A 19,358-nucleotide genomic window follows, 5' to 3' on the forward strand; every position below is an offset into this window, starting at 1 on the left:
CACATTTCAAAGACATTCTACATTGGGCATAGGTGTGAGTGTGTGGTGTGGAAATACAACCGCAGCAGGGATAGCCACTGCAAGTGACACCACAACCCTCTGTGCATAAATGAGAAAAAGGAGTTGAGGATGGATGGATTTATAGTATTACTGAGGCCAGGAAACAGGTTAACCCCTAATCTAAAGTTCCAGCACAGTCCTTTGATTTCCAGCAATTAATTTACTCCTCTTATAAAGTTAGACAAATCATCTGAGACAAAAAAAATAAGCTCTTTAAAACTGATATAAATCTTTCATGTTTACAAAGTGCATTTTTGGCTAAGACAAGGTCAGTATTCTTTTTTTTTTTCACATATAATTTTTATTGCATTTCACTTCTATTTAAATACTAGAAAAGAATGACACAGAAAATATACATACAAGCTACTTGGAATATCAAATTTCAGTCGTCCAAATACGATATACATAACATAAATCATCAATGTTAGGGTAACAATTATACAGAATTGTCTAATAATCAAGCTGCTCTTAATGAGCTGTAAAACAGACATTTACATAAAGATAGTATACAACATATTGAAAATGTGACATTAAAACATTGCAACCAGATATAAGGTCAGTATCTGCAGTGGTGGTGCTGCGGTAGCGTTGTCGCCTCATAGCATGTCCTTCTAGCATGTCGAGGGATCAGTTGCTAGTGTCCTCTCCTGCTCAGCTGGTGAACCTGGGAATATTGAGGCAATGTTACAATTGCCTCATGTACACAGACAACCCTCTCCTCCACCCACAAAACACAAATACATGCGAGAGATGCAACTATACGGCCAAACTGGAGGCTGAGCTCTCTCAACATAGGACTGGCAAGACCAGTCAGGAGGAGAAGGTTACCACACACACTATAGACCCAGTCTCACATAGTACCATCACAACCTCAAATCATACACATAAACACACAAAGACATACTCGGCTCTGATCAAAAATCTACCAAAACAGCAGAGGCCACCAAAGCAGACACCCAAACAACCACCACCTCAGAACACAACACCTGCAACACATAGACCTCACAGTCAGAGTGTCAAACAGTCACAGCCCTTAAGGCCAAACACAATGCCAGACACACTAGTCATTGGTGACTCCATAGTCAGACACACTGATGTCCCGCTCACCAGACTGAGTAAGGAGAAGGTCACAGTAAGCTGCCTGTCGGGTGCTAGAATCCGCCACATAACGCAAGCACTCAGGTCTCTCAAGAGCAGGTACAAATACGACTCAGTCATTGTCCACGCTGGTGTAAACGACCTGAGACGTACCTCCTTGGACTACATGAAAAGAGACATTGAGGAGCTCTCTGATTATGTAGCCCAGGCAGGTATGACCCTGACCTTGAGCAGTATCCTACCTTCACCAAGAATGATGCCACAATACAGAGATAAGATGATCAGCTTTAACAATTGGCTTAAACTCTGGTGTCATTCAAAGGGGATCCAATGTCTGTCTGCCTGGGATGACATGCTGGACAAGCCACGCTGCTTCAAGGGACGGCTTGCACCTGTCACCCTGGGATTCGGATATTGGCAAAGGCTCTTGCCACCCCATAGTGCCTTTTTAGGCAAGGCTCAAATTCTAAACCTACCACCCTAGAACACAAAAAGGAAAAAACTAAGGGTAATGCTGCTCAATGCCAGAAGTCTAAATCTCAAAATGCACACACTCGAGGCCCTTCTCAGTATGGAGAACATCGATGTCTGTGCAGTGACAGAAACCTGGTTCAAGGCTCCTGAGAGCACCCCAGCACTATTAGGTTTTACCTCTTATCATGCGTTCCGGCCCCAAAATCCGGACAATACCAAGAAAGGAGGGGGGGTATCCATATTCATCAAGGACACCCACACCTCAAAACTGGTGGCAGCGCACGATGCATCGGAGACCATCCAGGTGCAATTAACCATAGGCAAGACTGCTCTGCAAATTATAGCATGTTACAGGCCACCCTCACAAACTCAGGAACCTCACATGGCCTTCCTGAAAACACTAGAGGGGATAAATGTATCACCAAACACCATCATACTAGGTGACTTCAATTACCCTAATATAGACTGGAAAATCACCAGCAAAACGAGTAAAGGACACCAGGTTCCCAATGAAGAAGCCAAAAACAACGTAAACGTATTTAATAAATTTCCGTTTTCGCTTCCACAGGAGTAGAAGCTTCATCAGACAAAAAACAGCACCAAATGGCTCAATTTAAAAACCATCATGTGATGTCATTTCCTTGGCTACAAGACAAAAGTCATAGCAACCAGTTTCATATTAAAACATTTTAAAATTCAATTTAAATTCAAGTTCTAACTAACAACACTATATAAGTGTATCTATACTTTAAAGCATTAAAAAATTTTTATAAATGACTATTTTTTTTATATAACTTTTTTTATATATATATATAAATGACTTTTTCACACATACAAAACGCCAACCCTACACAGGTAAAAAACCTAAACAAGTACTATAATTCAACACAAGTTCAAAGAAACTCAAGGTAATATAGACTGGGAACACTACTCAAGCCCAAACACCCTAGCCCAAAAGTTCCTGGAATTCATAAACTCAAATGCCATGGAACAACTAGTCACCATCCCCACAAGAGGAGAAAACATACTTGATCTCATCATCACGAACATGGGAGCACAATGTTCAACACCGGAAGTATACCCCTCACTGGTGAGATCAGATCACAAACTAATCTCGCTGGAGGTTCGCATCCCACCCCCACCTGAAATAAAAAAGACCACAGTAAAGAACTTCTCGAAAGCCGACTTCACACTTCTAAAGACTAGTGTGGTCTCCTTTAAGGCCCCCGAGCCGGCGGAAAACAGTACTCAAGCCGCTGAATCACTTACAAATGCCTTCTACCAGCACCTGCAGGACTGCATGGATAAGGCAATCCCAAGCAAAACAAAGACTCTTTGTACCAAAGGCAAGCGTCCAGTCTGGTGGACCCCAGCCATAAACAAACTCTACAACAAAAGGAGGAAGCTACTACAAGATAGAGCAAAATCCTTAAAAGGTAAGACACCCTTGATCACTATAAGTAAAAAGCTAAGAGCTCTCATAAAATCATCCAAAGCAAATTTTGAGAGAAAAATAGCTAAAGACTCAAAAGACAATCATAAGGCCTTCTTTAGCTATGTTAGAAACCTGGGAGGAAACTCCCAGATATGCTCAGAACTAGTTCAAAATGATGTGAAGATTACTGATCCTACAGACATTGCCAACATACTGGCTGACAGGTTCAGTACAAACTTCTCCCCCAAAAGGAGAGATATCTATACCAAGCGATTGCAGCCCCCAAACATCTCCAACGCCCAAGTGAGAACTGCTCTCTCCAAAGCAAAAACACAGCATCCATGGGACCTGATGGTGTCCCCGGCTGTGTGCTCCACGAACTCAACGAGGAATTAAACCCACAGCTAGGACAGCTGTTTAATCATAGTCTTACCTCTGGATACGCACCAGGAGTGGCGCACTGCAACTGTGGTCCCACTTCACAAAGGCGGTGCCTCCACCGACCCTGGAAATTACCGCCCATTAGCTTGACAAGCCTTATCTGCAAAGCCATGGAGAGGATCATAATGGACCTCATAAATAAAGACATAGGAAATTTGCAGACTTTGGATCCATCCCAGTTTGGCTTTGTCAAAGGCAGATCATGCCTTCTAAACTTGGTTGTCTTTTTCAAACAGTCACCAAAGCCATTGATGAGGGAAAGTCAGTCCATACAGCCTACCTCGATCTGGCAAAGGCCTTCGATACAATACCCCACTCGGGTATCATTGAAAAACTCATCAGCTTAAATGTTAACCCATACATCACAAGATGGGTTGCAAACTGGCTGAGTGACAGAACCCACAGGGTCAGAGTTGCTGGCGCCATGTCAGACTCAAAGCCTGTCACAAGTGGTGTACCACAGGGCTCAGTCCTGGGCCCACTCTTGTTTGGCATCTACTTTTCCAAGTACAAGCAAACACAGGAGGGTTATGGCTGACAAAATTTGCAGATGACTGCAAACTGGGCCATAGTAGAAAACACATCTGACACAGATATCCTTCAGAAGGGTCTCACAGAAACGGATAACTGGTGCCAGAGCCATGGCCTAAAGTTAAATGCCAAAAAATGCATAGTCATACCCTTCGGGAAAAACAAGGTTACCCCTAGCTACCAAATAGGTGGCAATCCACTGAGCACAGAAGAAGTTATCAGGGACCTGGGGACCCAGGTTGATAGTAGTCTGTCATTCGACACCCATGTAGCTAAAGTAGTTAGGAAGACCTTCTACATTGCCCACCTTATCATGAAGGGATTCTCATATAGATCAAGGGAGGTCATAGTCTCCCTATACTCATCACTCATCAGACCAATGATTGAGTACAATGCCCCATTCGGAATGTATCTGACCCGACACTTGCAGCAGCTGGAGAGGCCACAAAGTTCCTCACCAAAAGGATAAAGGGTCTCAAACATCTGTCCTATGCTGCCCGACTGAAAGAACTCCAGCTCTATTCAGTCGCACCTTGCTCAGAGGTGACCTTTGCCTAACATACAAGGCCATGTCAAACCCAGATTTGATGAATATGCTTCACCTCAAAAAATCTAGATCCATCAGAGCCACAAGGGCGAGAGACTTAAACCTCGACACGGCTATTAATAGGACATGCTGGAGGGATAGATTCATCACCCAAAGACTCCCTATGCTGTGGAATAAAATCCCGGTATATGTGAGGCAGAGCACCTCGCTGGCCTTGTTCAAGAGAAATCTTGACCAATGGATGGGAAATTGCAGATATACCCCAGGGATTACCTCAGTGTCACTGCTCGACAGAGGCACAGCAAAATAATGGGTATAGTTCCCCATACTAAAGGGGTGGCGTAAGCCACAAAACTATGGGCTAGGCTTGTAAATGCCCTCGGGCAGATAGCCTAGTATGAACCTATGAACCTATGAACCTATAGCAAGATGTTGTCCCGTTCGATTCTCAGCTAGAGCGTTTTCTGTGTGGAGGCATACATGAATGGGGCGTGCCTTCATTGAAGGTTGTGTGTCAGGGCTGGTAACCCAGTGCATAAAAATCCACTACCAATCATTAGCGGACCGGAGTTCCACTGTGGCGACCCCTAACCGGGAAAAGCCGAAAGACACAAACAATTCTTATTGATCATTTTCTCATTGATTTAACTGCATAGTGTGTTTCACACGTCACAAATGGCAATATTCAAAACTCCATTGTTGTTGCAAATATAATGATGTTCAGTCCTAATTGTTTTGTTATATTTTTTTTAACAACAGCATATGGACTAGTGGATATATATCTTCATTACTTACAAAATATGCATACAAAAGTAGCAGTCCTTCTAACATCAGAGCTGCTGCAATTAATTTTTTTTTCATTTTGTTTCTGTCAAATATATTGTTATGGGTAACATTTTCTTTAAAAAGTAAAGTAAGGCTTATTATCATGTTTCAGTGCTTTCAGTGCTTCTGCATTTCTTAAAAATAGTTTCCAGTTGTCACTTAAAATTTTCTTTATATTTGGGATATATACTGAGAAGTCCAGACTAAAGGAGGTATTTACCCATACCTTAAGTCTGTCCTCTTTGATATGTGTGTTGTTTAGTGAGGGCACATATTGTTTCTACCTTTTTTCTTTTACTTCCTTGAAAATATGATCCGTGTTGGCTGTGTCAAATTGTCTATCTAAAAACATTTCTTTTAACATCTGTAGTTCATTCACACATACTGTCTTCCTTTTATTTTAATCACCACAAAATTTCTAAGATGAAACAAATATTTTTGATTTACTAAGGTTTTTCGTGAGATTCAAATTTCACTTACAGTGAGCCAAACTTTGATCCATCAGAAAACTCTGTTTTGTTAATTGACCTCCCCCCCAAAAATATATATGTGTTTATAACCATGGTTTGATGAAAAAAGTAATGTAACGTGGACAAAGTAAGAAATTAATCTAACACTATGTGGAGAATGACAATAATAAAGTGTGAGCAGAAAAATGGCACATGTAGTGAAAAATAAATGCAAATGCACATGGAGACAGATACCTTACCTGCATAGTGAATCAACAGCATCTCTGTCCAGAAATTCATGGTCTTGTTTTACAAGGTTTGTGTCAAGTGGAAACTGACAGTCTGCGAATGAATGAAAAGAAATATAATTAGAGAAAAGAGTTCATAAATTTCAGTACAAGAAAACAGGAAACAGTTGCCTAGATGGTACAATATGTGGAGTCTGGAATGTATAGGGGAATGACTGGGTTCTGAATTGGAAATAGACATGAAGGCACACATAAGCATAGAGGGGTAAGTGTCCTTTGACCACTCCTTCCTTCTCACTGGGCAGAGACAGAGGTATGATGTGTTCAGTGAAGGTCATATTCTTAGCAGATATCAGCAGTTTTCCACAGACTGGCTAACAACATTTTTGTAACACAAGCAGAATCAGTCCAAGGTATGTTTATGTCACTATATTTTTTTCATCTTATGGGGAGATTGGGAAGCAAGAAAATACTAGAATAGAGTCAGGATTGCAGTTACTGGTCTTCTACTCATTTAGACCCACAGATCAGATCTGGTCTAAATATTCTGTAAAAAATGTCTGTGATAGAATCGGCAGGTAAGTAGGCATTCAACCATAAAATATGAGGGACTGCAGTAACAACTATGATGTCTGGAAGTTCTAGAAACACCGTGCTCTTTAAACAGAAATGTCCTGGTCTATGCAAGGGATACTCTAAGCAGGCAATGTTGATAGAATCAGAAAATATCCCCAAGGAAGTTAAAGCTTCAGTAAAGGCATGGAAATCAGACTATAGCAGTACCAAACATTTACAGTTCTTGGACTAACATAAAATTACAAGACAGCACTGTAAAACCATGAACCGGAACATGCAATGCAAGAGCAAGACATAGCTGCTCATCCACTTTGCTATGGTGAAGATCTGATGAGATAGATCTTTGCTAACTTGATAAGGTTATTCTGCCTTCTTCATAAACTGGACTAGTTTATCTGCAGCAAATCAAGTGGCATGTACCACTGGGTCTACTCTTAGGGGGAGTGTTACCAGTCTTGTAACTTGCAGGGGTAGTCATCTTCCCACAGGGCATGAGTATGCATTATTTTGTATTGAGCTTTAAGTCGTGGTTGTGACATCAGTAATGTGTCTGTGTCAGAACTTCCTGGAGGATATCTACATCTTTGAGGAATTCAGTGATTGCACCCAGCTTGCAGTTGTTAGCAAATTTAGTCAACCAAAGGCTCTGTACATTTGCCTTGAATTCAGAGGAGTTTATTCCAAACAGGAAAGGTCCCAGTACTGAGCCCTGTAGGTCAGCACTAGTAACAGGCTGCTTGTTGGAGGTAGGTTTCCACACCCTAACTTCATGTGTTCTATATGTGAGCCATTTGTCTATCCATTTGTCACATAAGGATTTATGCCTAAATTTGTGAGTTTGGCTACTACACCCAAGTGAGGTATAGTGTCAAATGCTTTGCCAGGTAAAGGTAGGCACTATGTACCATTTTGCCCTAGTCCATGGCTCTACTCACTTTCTCAAGGAAGTCCACCAGGTATTGTAGGCATAACCTGCCCTTGAGAAAACCAAACTGGGTTGGGTTTCGTGTTTGAAGATTTCAAATGTCTTTGTTTATTAGTTCCACAATAACTCTTTCCATGGCCTTGCATATAAGAATAGTCAAACGTTTGGGTCTATAGTTCCCTGGATCTGTTGATGGTCTAACTTTGTGTAGAGGGATGACAGGTATAGTCCTTCATTCCCCAGGGATAAAGCCTGTCTGGAAGCTCTGGTTGAATGGAGTTTCTAGTGGGCCTGACAGGTCATGTTTCAAGCTATTTAGAAGGCATCCTGGGATATTATCAGGATAGATTGATACAGTGTTTTTAGCTCTGGAGAGTACAGAGAAGACCTGTACTTTAGTGATAGTTGGTAGAGAAATGGTAGAAGTTTTTCCTGGGGGGAAAGCCCTCCACATTTCCCAGAACTTATATATACCAACTCCAAAAGTGCCACAACTCCAGAAAGCTTAATAACTGCTTTATAGGTGACAGCTTGGAACCTGTTTTTATATTCTGATCCCGGTGAGAGTAGGAGCAGAGTGCATTGATTCCTGACTGTTTCTGGTTGGAGAGTGAGTGTCTGTTCTTAACGTACATGATTGGTCTGGTTGCTATTCGAAACATCTACCAGAAAAAGGCTACAAGCCTGCAGACCCTTGCATCATCTGGGACAAGACTGTGGATCACCAAACAGGCTGTGGCCTGCTTCTCTTCTTGGGATTGGTGCTACCATTTTGCTACTGGTGAGAGAAGAATCAAAGGATCATTGTACCCCAACAGAGCGAAGCTGTGCTGAGACCAGCATTAGCAGTAGCCAGGCAGTAGCCATTCATGTGACTCCCCTCTTTTCATCATTCTTGACAAGCTAATTCTTTGTTTTCAGTAAGTACTGCTTGATTTCTTCCTAACTTCAGAATATCTGCCTAAATACTGCATACTTAAATTTTCACGGTCTACGTATTGGTTTCCCCTCGAGTGTTTGGCAGTGTTCTGTACAGACTCAGACACATTGAGTGACTTTTTCCTGTAAAAGGCTTCAGTATTTAATATAGTGAGTTCATATCCAGGCATGTCTAAAGATCAGTTCCCTGTGCTTTCTCTTGTCAACCTGGTGAACTTGGGTATCCTGAGGCAGTGTAGCAACTGCCCCATGTACAAAGACAACCCTCTCCTCTTACCTCCCAACACTATGACTTGTGAGAGATGCACACATATAGCCAAAATGAAAGCCAAGCACTCTCCAGCCAAGACTGGATTAGCCAGTCAAGAGGAGAAGGATAACACCTGCACCACACCACATTCAACACATAGCCCGCCAGAACATATACCACCACAACCCTCACATAGTAACACAAAACACACACCTACTTTCGCGGAGGCTCTCAATAAAAATCTGCCCAAACAACAGAGACCTCCGAGGCAGAAATGCAAACAACCACCACATCCCAGCACAAAACATGACACACATAGCTCACATAAACAGTGTGCCACTCAACCAAAGCCCATAAGGCAAAACAACTTACCCAATACACTAGTCATAGGTGACTCAGTAGTAAGGCACACTGATGTCCCACTCACTAGGTTGAATAAGGAGAAAGTTACGGTCAGCTGCCTGTCGGGTGCAAGAATTCGCCATATAACAAATGCACTTAGGTCACTCCACAACAGGTACAAATATGAGTCTGTCATTGTCCATGTTGGTGTGAATGACCTGAGACATACCTCCCTGGACTGCATGAAAAGAGACATAGAGGAGCTCCTTGATCTTGTAACCCAGGCAGGTATGACCCTAGCTCTGAGTAGCATCCTACCGTCACCCAGAATGATACCACAGTACAAGCAGAAAATGGTTGACTTCAACAATTGGCTAAGTTTCTGGTGTCATTCTAAGGGGATCCAGTATCTGTCTGCCTGGGATGACATGATCGACAGACCTCAATGCTTTTCCAGAGATGGCCTGCACCTATCACCCCAGGGATTCTGGTTACTGGCCAAGGCTCTTACCACCACTATAGTGCATTTTTTAAGCAATGTCTTCAAGACAAAATTACCACCATAACAGCTACACGCAAACAAAATCTGAGGGTTATGCTACTTAACGTTAGAAGTCTAAATCTCAAAATGCACTCACTCAAAGCACTCCTTAAAATGGAGAACATTGACATCTGTGCAGTGACCGAGACTTGGTTCAAGGCTCCGGAGAGCACCCCAGCACTACCAGGCTATAATTCATACCACATCTTTCGGCCCCTAAATCTGGTCTGAAGCACTAAAGGGAGGTGGTGTCTCCATATCCATAAAAGATATGGACACCTTCAGACTAGTAGCCCAACTTAACGCATCAGAGATACTTCAGGTACAACTAACGCTGGGTAAAACTGCAATCCAGGTTGTAGCCTGCTATAGATCCCCCACCATGTCCCAAGACTCCCACTCCACATTCCTAAACACACTGCAAAATATTAGGGTACAACCCAATACCCTTATACTGGGAGTCTTTAACCCCCCCCCCCATTAACTGGGAAAAGGATCCACTTTTAAATGTCAAATTTCCGAAATCTTGACTTTTAAAAAAACGCACCCAAAACATCAAGATTTCAGAATCTCGACATTTAAAAGTGGGTTAAAAACAAAACAAAAATAAAGTAAAACAAACTGTTTGCAAGGGGGCAAGCCCCCCTGCACCCCCCACACCTCCCCTACTTAAATATACCAACTCCAAGATTGCACTACAGTGAAGAGAACGGTAAGTGCAGCAGGTGCATGAGTTAACACTTTATTTTAAGTCTCTCTCTTTTTTTAACCGACTTTTAAATGTCGAGATTCTGAAATCTCGATCTTTTGGGTACTTTTTTTAAAAGTCGAGATTTCAGAATTTCGACACTTAAAAGTGGACCCCTGGGAAAAATTACTCATGTACCAGCACACTTGCTCAACATTTTCTGCAATTCTTTAATTCCAATGCCCTGGACCAACTCATTCTTACCCCCACCAGGGGTAGAAACATCCTTGACCTGGTCATTACTAACATGGGTGACTGTTGCTCTACAACAGTAATCAACTCCTCCCTGGTCAGATCTGACCACAAGCTAATCACTATGGATATCCACATCCCACCCTCACCCCCCCAAAGGAAACCACCGTAAAAAAACATCTCCAAAGCCAATTTGGGGCTTCTAAAAACAGAGGTGGCTAACTTCACGACACCCATGCAAATGGAAAATAGGTGCATGACTGCTGAATCATACACCAATGGACTGTATGAGCACATACACAAGTGCATGGAACGGGCCATACCAAACAGAACCAAGATGCTCTCCTCCAAAAAAAGGAAGCCAATCTGGTAGTCCCCCACCATAAACAAACTCTACAACAGAAGGAAAAAACTGTTGCAGGAAAGAGTGAAGTTCCAAGACTGGAAAAACTCCTTTGTTAGCTTCAGCAAAAAACTGAGATCCATCATCAAATCCTCTAAAGCTAGCTATGAAAACAAAATTGCTGCAGATTCTAAAGACAACCAAAAAGCATTCTATATTTATGTCAAGAATCTACATGTCAATACTCAGATCTGCTCTGAGTTACAGCACAATGGCAATACATATACAGAACCACCTGATATTGCCAACATATTTGCTGACAGGTTCAGTGCGAACTTTACCCCCTTTTCACCCCTTAAAAGGGCCTATCACAATACCTGAGGAATGCCAAGTCCCTATTATCATGGCTACACAGGTAAAAACCACACTGTCCAAAGCCAAGAATACAGTTTCCATGGGACCTGATAATATCCTTGGCTGTGTTCTACATGAATTACAAAGTGAACTGGCACCATACCTGAGCACCCTGTTCAATCACAGCCTCATTTCAGGCTTTGTTCCTACCGAATGGTGCACTGCTATGGTCGTCCCACTCCACAAAGGGGGGAGCGACTACAGACCCTGGGAACTACTGCCCCATTAGCCTGATGAGTTTGATATGTAAGGCTATGGAGCACATCATTATGGACCTTATAAATGAGGACATAGGGAATCTCCAGACTCTGGACTCCATGCAGTATGGGTTTGTGAAAGGTAGATCATGCCTGCTCAACCTGATAGACTTCTTTGAGTCTGTCACCAGAGCTGTGGATGAGGGGAAGGTAGTTCACACAGGCTACCTAGATCTTCCCAAGGCCTTCAACACCATCCCTCACTCAGGAATCATAGATAGACTCACTAAACTAGGCATAAACCCTACATAATAAGTTGCCAACTGGCTCACTGATAGAACTCACTTTGTGAAAGTAGCAGACTCCAAATATGACTACCAACAGGTTACAAGTGGTGACTCACAGGGATCGGTCCTAGGTCCTCTCCTGTTTGGCATCTACTTCTCTGAAGTTCAAGCCAACACAAAGGGACTCTGGCTGACTAAGTTTGCAGATGATTGCAAACTGGGAGTCATTATTGATTCTCCAACTGATGTAGACATTCTACAAAAAGGCCTCACTGACACCAATGACTGGTGCCAGAACCATGGCCTTAAGCTCAATGCCAAAAAGTGCATTGTCATTCCCTTTGGGAAAAATTCAGTGCCAATGAACTACCACATAGGCAGTAGTCCACTAAACACTGAAGGCTGATAAAAGACCTGGGGACACAGGTTAACAACAACCTCTCCTTTGATAACCACATTGCCACTGTAGTCAGAAAGTCCTTCTATGTGACACATCTCATTACAAAAGGTTTCTCATCCAGGAAGAAAGAGGTCATAATCCCTCTCTATTCGTCCTTCTTTAGACCTATTATAGAATACAACGCCCCATTTGGTATGTATCTCACTAGACACTTACAACAACTGGAAAGGCCACAAAAATACCTCACTAATAGGATCTTAGGCCTTAGACACATGCCCTATATGGACAGACTCAAAAAACTCCAGCTATACTCTGTTATCACCTACTTAGAGGCGATCTCTACTTGACCTACAAAGCCACGTCTGACCCAAAGCTGTTAGATATGCTACACCTAAAGAAATCCCAATCCTTCTGTGCCACACGCTCCAGGGACCTTGAACTCATTACCACAATAAACAGAACATGCTTGAGGGACAGGTTCCTAACCCAGAGACTTCCCATACTCTGGAACAAACTTCCCATTCACGTCAAGCAGAGCACTTCACTGGCTCTCTTTAAGAGAAATCTTGACGAGTGGGTGGGCAATAGGAAGTTCACCCTGGGGATCACTTCAGTGGCCTTGCTTGACAGGGCCACTGTGAACTAACTTTGGGTGGCATGATGTCAGGGAATCTTCATGGGCTAGGCTTATATAGGCTCCAGGACCTTAGCCTAGTAAACACCTACGAACCTATGAACCTATACCTTGGAGAAAAGAGAATATTCTGAGAAATGGCTATCTCAAACTTGATATTTTTGGTCATTCAGTCTCCATGATTTGGGACTCGCTATAGCGGGGTTCTGACATTTCAAATGGTTACTGAATTGTCATGGTGGGAGACAGAATACATTGCCACTGTTCATGTACAGTGGTCTGTACTGGATATATTGCTACATGTTTGCTAATCCTTATAAAGACATACAGTATTTCATAAAAGGAGATGTATACAATCATGAGCCATATACCCGTATGGGATCTGTACAGATCCCTGAATGCACTTTCCACCGAATGGTTATCAGTGGGGCATATTTACGCGAAAGTGCTTTTCACCGAAAAAGCACATTCGCATAAGTATGCCTGTTCCGGAGATCGTACTACGGTGCGGGTAAGGGAAAATTCCCTTTTCTCCACTGTAGTGTGATCTCGGAGTGAGAATATTAAAGTAGGGGTGGGGGGCACAGCCCCCCACATGGGGGTGTAGGGGGGCTTGCCCCCCCTGCATAAATGTAGATTTTTTGTTTGTTTTTTTTTAACGCACTTTAACGAAAGTGCTTTTTGGTGAAAAGCACTTTCGTTAAAGTGTGTTCAGTGATAATGGAGTTGGGCTTTTGCACTTTCGTGCAAAAGTCCTAGATCCACCTGTATGTACATTAATATTTCCAAAACCAAGTGACTTACAAACTATTTTATGGAATCTGGTGAAACTTTAGAATCTAAAGTTTCACCAGATTCCATGGTGTCCAACCTTTTGGCTTGCTGGGGCCGCATTGAGTGAACAGAAATGGTATTGGGGCCGCATATAAAATATATCATATAGTTAACTTTTTTGTTGCTCCGGAAGACCTCAGTCAACCTCCTGGCTGTACTGTAGGTGCATTTGAACAATGAATAAATGTAATAAATGCCTAATATTTGCCTTAAAATTGTAATTCTCATTCTAATTCTAATTCTCTAATCTAACAGTTAGCTCTAACATCTTTGTTAATATATATATATATATATATATATATATATATATATATATATATATATATAAATAAATATATATATTATTTTTGATCATCTTCCCCTTTGAGGAGTGTGATGTCTCCATAAATTATCACATTAATAACAATGTTGTAAGCACGCAATAAGTCGTATGGTACTTGGGCACCCAGGTTGATAGAAACCTGACATTTGACCACCATGTTGTCTCTGTTGTAAGGAAAGCTTTTTACATGGCCCACTTCATTAGTAAGGGTATCTCATCCAGGGACAAGGCGGTCATAATATCCCTGTATTCTTCCTTTACAAGAGCCATTGAGTGCAATGCCCCTTTTGGCATGTGCCTCAGCAAAACACCCTGCCAAAAGAAAGACTACAATCATTTCTGACAAAAAAGGTCAAAGGACTAAGTTCACTTAGTTATCCAAACAGGCTAAAAAGCTTCTTGCTTTCCTCTGTCTCACTGGCCCCTATAAATTTCATCATTGGCTTGCTTTCCAGGCTCAGAAAGATCCTGCCTTAAGAGACTTCCTCTACCTCAGAAATACTGGTTATACTTAAAACGCTTACTACAAAGACCACAGCTTTCACTGCAACATAAACAAGCCACTTTTTATGGACAGGTTCTTGACACAAAAACCTTCAACTTCTGTAAAAAGCTCTTCTCATTATCAAACAGTGTAGTTCAGCAACACGATGGCTGGATGAATAGCCATAAATGTAGTCCTTGGGTAAGTAGCATAGCCTTCATCAAACCAGATGGAAAATCCACATGCTAACCTTTCCCAGCTGGATGGCTAAGATCTAATATTGGTTACTCAAATCTAGTTGCCCAAGAAGAGGGGCATGTTTAACTAAGAATTCCATTTGCAAAATTATATTCAGCTATGTACAAACAGCTTTCTCCTAAAAACTTAACTCATTGATATTTGCCTTGCTGTAATTATAACTGTAAAAAAAATGTTTTTAAGTTTATTCTGTATCTCAATGATTCTCACTGTTATGAAATGTAATCTCTGCCATATTGCACGAGTACTACATCCATAATTTGCTGTCTCTCTCTCTCTCTCATGTATTGTATTATATTGTTTTGTGTTATTTTTGGAGCTTTTCTCCCCGGGCCTCCGCTGAAAATGGACCTGTGCCCAGTCGGACTTTCCCGGTAAACAAATGTAAAATAAAATAAATAAAAATAAACTTCCTTCCAATCTAAAGCCATTTGACAGACATTTTAATTTGTGCAGAAGTTACTCACAGACTGACAGTTTACCGAGCTGTAATGCTGACCTTTGCTTTTGAAAAAAAAAACAAATTCCCAGACTTTGTCAATAGCTCCAAGTGTAGACAGGATTATTTATTTATTATAAATTTATTTATTTTTGGAAAACCTCTTTAAAACTGTTAAAATGATTACACACCCAGAAACACAGAAAAGCTATTGTGATTATATAAACCACAGACTGCTGCAAGAAATCAGTCACATTAGCACTCTATGCTTATGTCTGAACAGATGAATCATACCTGTCAATTCCAAAAGAAGTAAACTAGCTTAATAAGAAGGTTATTTGCAAGGTTACATGGCAGTTTATATTAGAAATAAGCAGAGATATTAAAAAGGATCTGTTTTTCATAATTATGCCGAAAAGTCTTCCAAGGTAAATACAACTTCTGATTTAGTATGGACCCATACCTCTCAACCTTAGAGCAAGAAATCCGGACAAAGCGAAAAATAAAAGTGGGACACAGGCCCAAAAATAGTTATGCATCACAGACACCATTGAAACAACTGTAGCTGCAAACATTATACATCACTTATAATCTTTCTATCCCATTATTGTCAGTTAAACATTATATGGCTCATTCAGTCCTTCCTATTTTGCATCAAAGAAAACCATTTTTTGAAATGACAACTGCATTAAAAATAATAAATAAAACACATTGCCTCAACATCCTGCAACTTCCTACCTGCAAGCAACCACAGAGCTTTCACTGAAACTAGGGCTGCATGTTTCCCCAGAATGACAGCTCTCCCTAATTAAGTCTAATGGTATACAATCTACCAGTATCTGGATTACCTGAAATAAATTAAATTATGGCCTGTAAATTGAAAGTACACTTTGTTTAATTAAACTAAACCCACTTACTATATTTTTTCAGTAACATCCCAATATCCATTTCCAGGTCACTTTACAAGACATTGGCAGTGGTAGACTTGGCATCCTTCAGAACCCCACAGGCCCACTCTAATACACTGTCCATTAAATGTAAATATCCATCCACTGTAAATGGCAAGAAGCTATGTCTTAAAAAATCTACTTCTGGCATGCGTACCCAAGTATTAGGTTTTGAAACAAAGAAACATATTCTCCACAGTCCGTAAGTCTATGTCTTTAATAATCATCTACTGTTGCAGCACTCCCAACACATAAGCACACACATACACACTAAAATCCCCAACATTTAAAAAATGACATTGTGCCCACTTGATTTGCCAGTATTTATGATCCACCAAAGCTATGCTTACTGTTGTCCAATCTACCACTGCTTAGAACCCACCAATGAAAAAACAGTACTAGGTGCTTTTTTGTTTGTCTGAAAAAACAATACAACTTTATATGCAACAGTCCCACATAGTCAGTCCACTACTGACCCATTAACCCTAGGCTGCGGTCTCATTCTTACTCCCTGGAACTGCATTACCTTGGATGACTACTTTTATTTCCTAAGCAAAAGACACAAATTGGAAGATGAGGCAAAAATTCAGACATTCTTTGAAAATCCATACAATTAAGAGGTATGAGTTCATGTTCAATACAACACTCTCCCTGTCAGGAAAGCCACAGTTTAATGAAAGTGTACTCTTAATGTATGATATATTTGAGAGCCAACTTGTTTGTGTTCAGTAGGTAGACTGATCATTGTTAGCCTCTTTGTGCATACGTCTCTCTCTGTCATGCACACATATATACACATGCACACACACACTCTTCTACTTTCACGCACACAATTCTGTTTCATGTATGCACTCACTCACTCCGTACTTAACTATTAACACAGGTAATTGCTGTCCCTTTCAAAGGCAACAGCGGCAAATCCATACATGAGTCCCTCTTCAGTGAGAACACACACACTGATTTTTTGGTGCAAAATAATGGAGTAAACACACTGACCCTTTCTTGGCTCAAAAACAAAAGTAGAAGGGTGCTTTGGCGCATGTGCACACCGACATTAGCGTTACAGGTCACGGGAGCGAAAAACACAAAACAAAAAAAGTGTTTTGGAGCATGCGTACATCCATGTTGCAGTTACAGGTTGTGGGCCGCATGGAAGAGCTCTGAGGGCCACATGCGGCCCGCGGGCCGCAGGTTGGACACGTCTACTTTAGATGATGCTGAAGAAAGTCATCACTGATATTTGCACTGAAAACTGCACATCTTTGGAGATATTCTATGTTATTTATATTGTTAATTATTTTAATTGTCTAAAAATCCATGTTTTTTCCTTCACAAAACTGTCATGAACAATTGAACAAGGTGACACATTGATTAACAAGTGATATGGTTATGCACTTAAATTGTTAACAATAAGATTTCCAGTTAGGCAAAAGGCTAAATTATTTAGCTTAACTATAAGAACCCAGACAAATGGAACTGTTTAAGCCCATCTTGGCCACTCATATATGAATATGTACCAGTGGTCATTCATTTAATCCAGTATGGTCAGTGTCTGAAAACAACACATTGCAAATTAGTTTGCAATAGCTGTACAAGTCATTAGTAATGTCCTTGATGGATCCTTCACAGTATTTGAAAATAATAGCAGATAGTGTGGCTCTCTTATATACAAGCTATCTCCTTTCAGCAAAAGTCAGTGAAAGGTTTTGTGGCTGTATCCCCAGCATCCAGAACTGTAAATCTGTGAGGGTGAGAATAGTTTTCTAAGGGCCATGGTGGCAGCTGATAGACTTGTGGAACAAATGTCCATTTATATCATTAATTATACAGACAAGCATAATTGTTCATATTTCTGTAAAGATCTCAAAAATGAGCACTAAGAAAATTATTTATACTATGTGAAATCTTGAATCTGGCTGAAAAAAGTGCTCTGATACTATGTGTCCAGGTTTTGCACTTTGCAATATATTTATTTATTTACTGTCGTACAATATATACATTAGTTTCTAAAGTGGGTCAGTCTTCAGGGAATCTTGAAAGAGAAGATGACACACAGAAAAGAATATTTTTTTATATAAAAACTTGTTTGTAGATATTTAGAGAAAAGCATAATACAGTTTTACACATTATAATTACTAATGTAAAGGCCACAAATGCAGTGAATGATATCATTAGAAAGATGATCTTTTACTGATACATTCTCTTTTGTAATTTTTTAACTGCATTTACTGTTCACAATATATTTACATTTGTGTGGCTTATTCTTTTTACCTTGATCAGAAATTTCTCTGGAATGTGAGGATGTGTGCAGGTTGCTAGAGCTGTGACATTCACAGCTTAGAAGTGTCAAGTCAAACTGATACTTGATAAAAACCATCTGGATTCAGAAAGAATTTTGCAAATGATGGTGAATCTTTTAAGTTTGGTTACAACTGTAAGAAAACATTAGCAATATCTACTCAAATGTGTTTTCTTTCACAACGTGTTCTAATAGAAGAAAACTCCACAGGTAATAAAATGCACAGACAATATGAGAATAGATGCAACGCATTACATAAAGCAAATTAGTATTAGAAATTGTTGTTTGTCTTTCGGCTTTTCCCGGTTAGGGGTCGCCACAGTGGAACTCCAGTCCGCTAATGATTGGCAGAAGATTTTCACGAACGCCGAGGTGCCAGCTCAACATCCAACCTTCAACGAAGGCACGCCCATTTATGCATGTCTTTCGAACGCCACCAAACCGCAGGGAGGACATGCAGACTCCACACAGAAGGCACTCCCTGCACTCCAGCAAAGAATCGAATGGGAGAACCTCTTGCTGTGAGGCAACAATGCTACCACTGCACCACAGTGGCATTCAAATTAGTATTAGAAGTATATTTTATGAATTACAGCTCTTAAACAGTAGGATATGACTACATGCAAGTATGACAGATACAGCAGTGCAGACAGTGATTTTTACATTCATTGGGAAGATAATTAAGAAAATACAGCCCGGGTTATCCCTAATTATATACCCTACAGCTTTTCATGAAGTAAACAATAAAAGTCTAAAAGTCTAACATGTGACTCAGTAACATTGATTATTATTATTATTGTCAAAAAATAACCACAGTGGCTGTGTGGTGAGGAGGGAAGCCCTGACACTTGAGTAGCTGGCGGGAAGGGGGATTTGGAC

The 19,358-nt window shown here is 40.8% G+C and overlaps 1 protein-coding gene across 3 annotated transcripts in view; it reads right to left on the minus strand.

Moving 5' to 3' along the window:
• The window catches only part of LOC122800063 (rho GTPase-activating protein 7-like), a 988,694-nt gene that overhangs the window by 323,244 nt on the left and 646,092 nt on the right, over nucleotides 1–19,358 (minus strand). For all 3 annotated transcript variants that reach the window (XM_044069557.1, XM_044069559.1, XM_044069558.1), the window contains one exon: nucleotides 6,121–6,202. In XM_044069557.1, coding sequence (XP_043925492.1) covers nucleotides 6,121–6,202 — 82 coding nt within the window. The remainder of the gene's footprint in view (nucleotides 1–6,120; nucleotides 6,203–19,358) is intronic.

The sequence above is a fragment of the Protopterus annectens genome, chromosome 4.part0 (genome assembly GCF_019279795.1).
Source record: "Protopterus annectens isolate FY-2018-M chromosome 4.part0, PAN1.0, whole genome shotgun sequence".
NCBI lineage: Eukaryota > Metazoa > Chordata > Ceratodontiformes > Protopteridae > Protopterus > Protopterus annectens.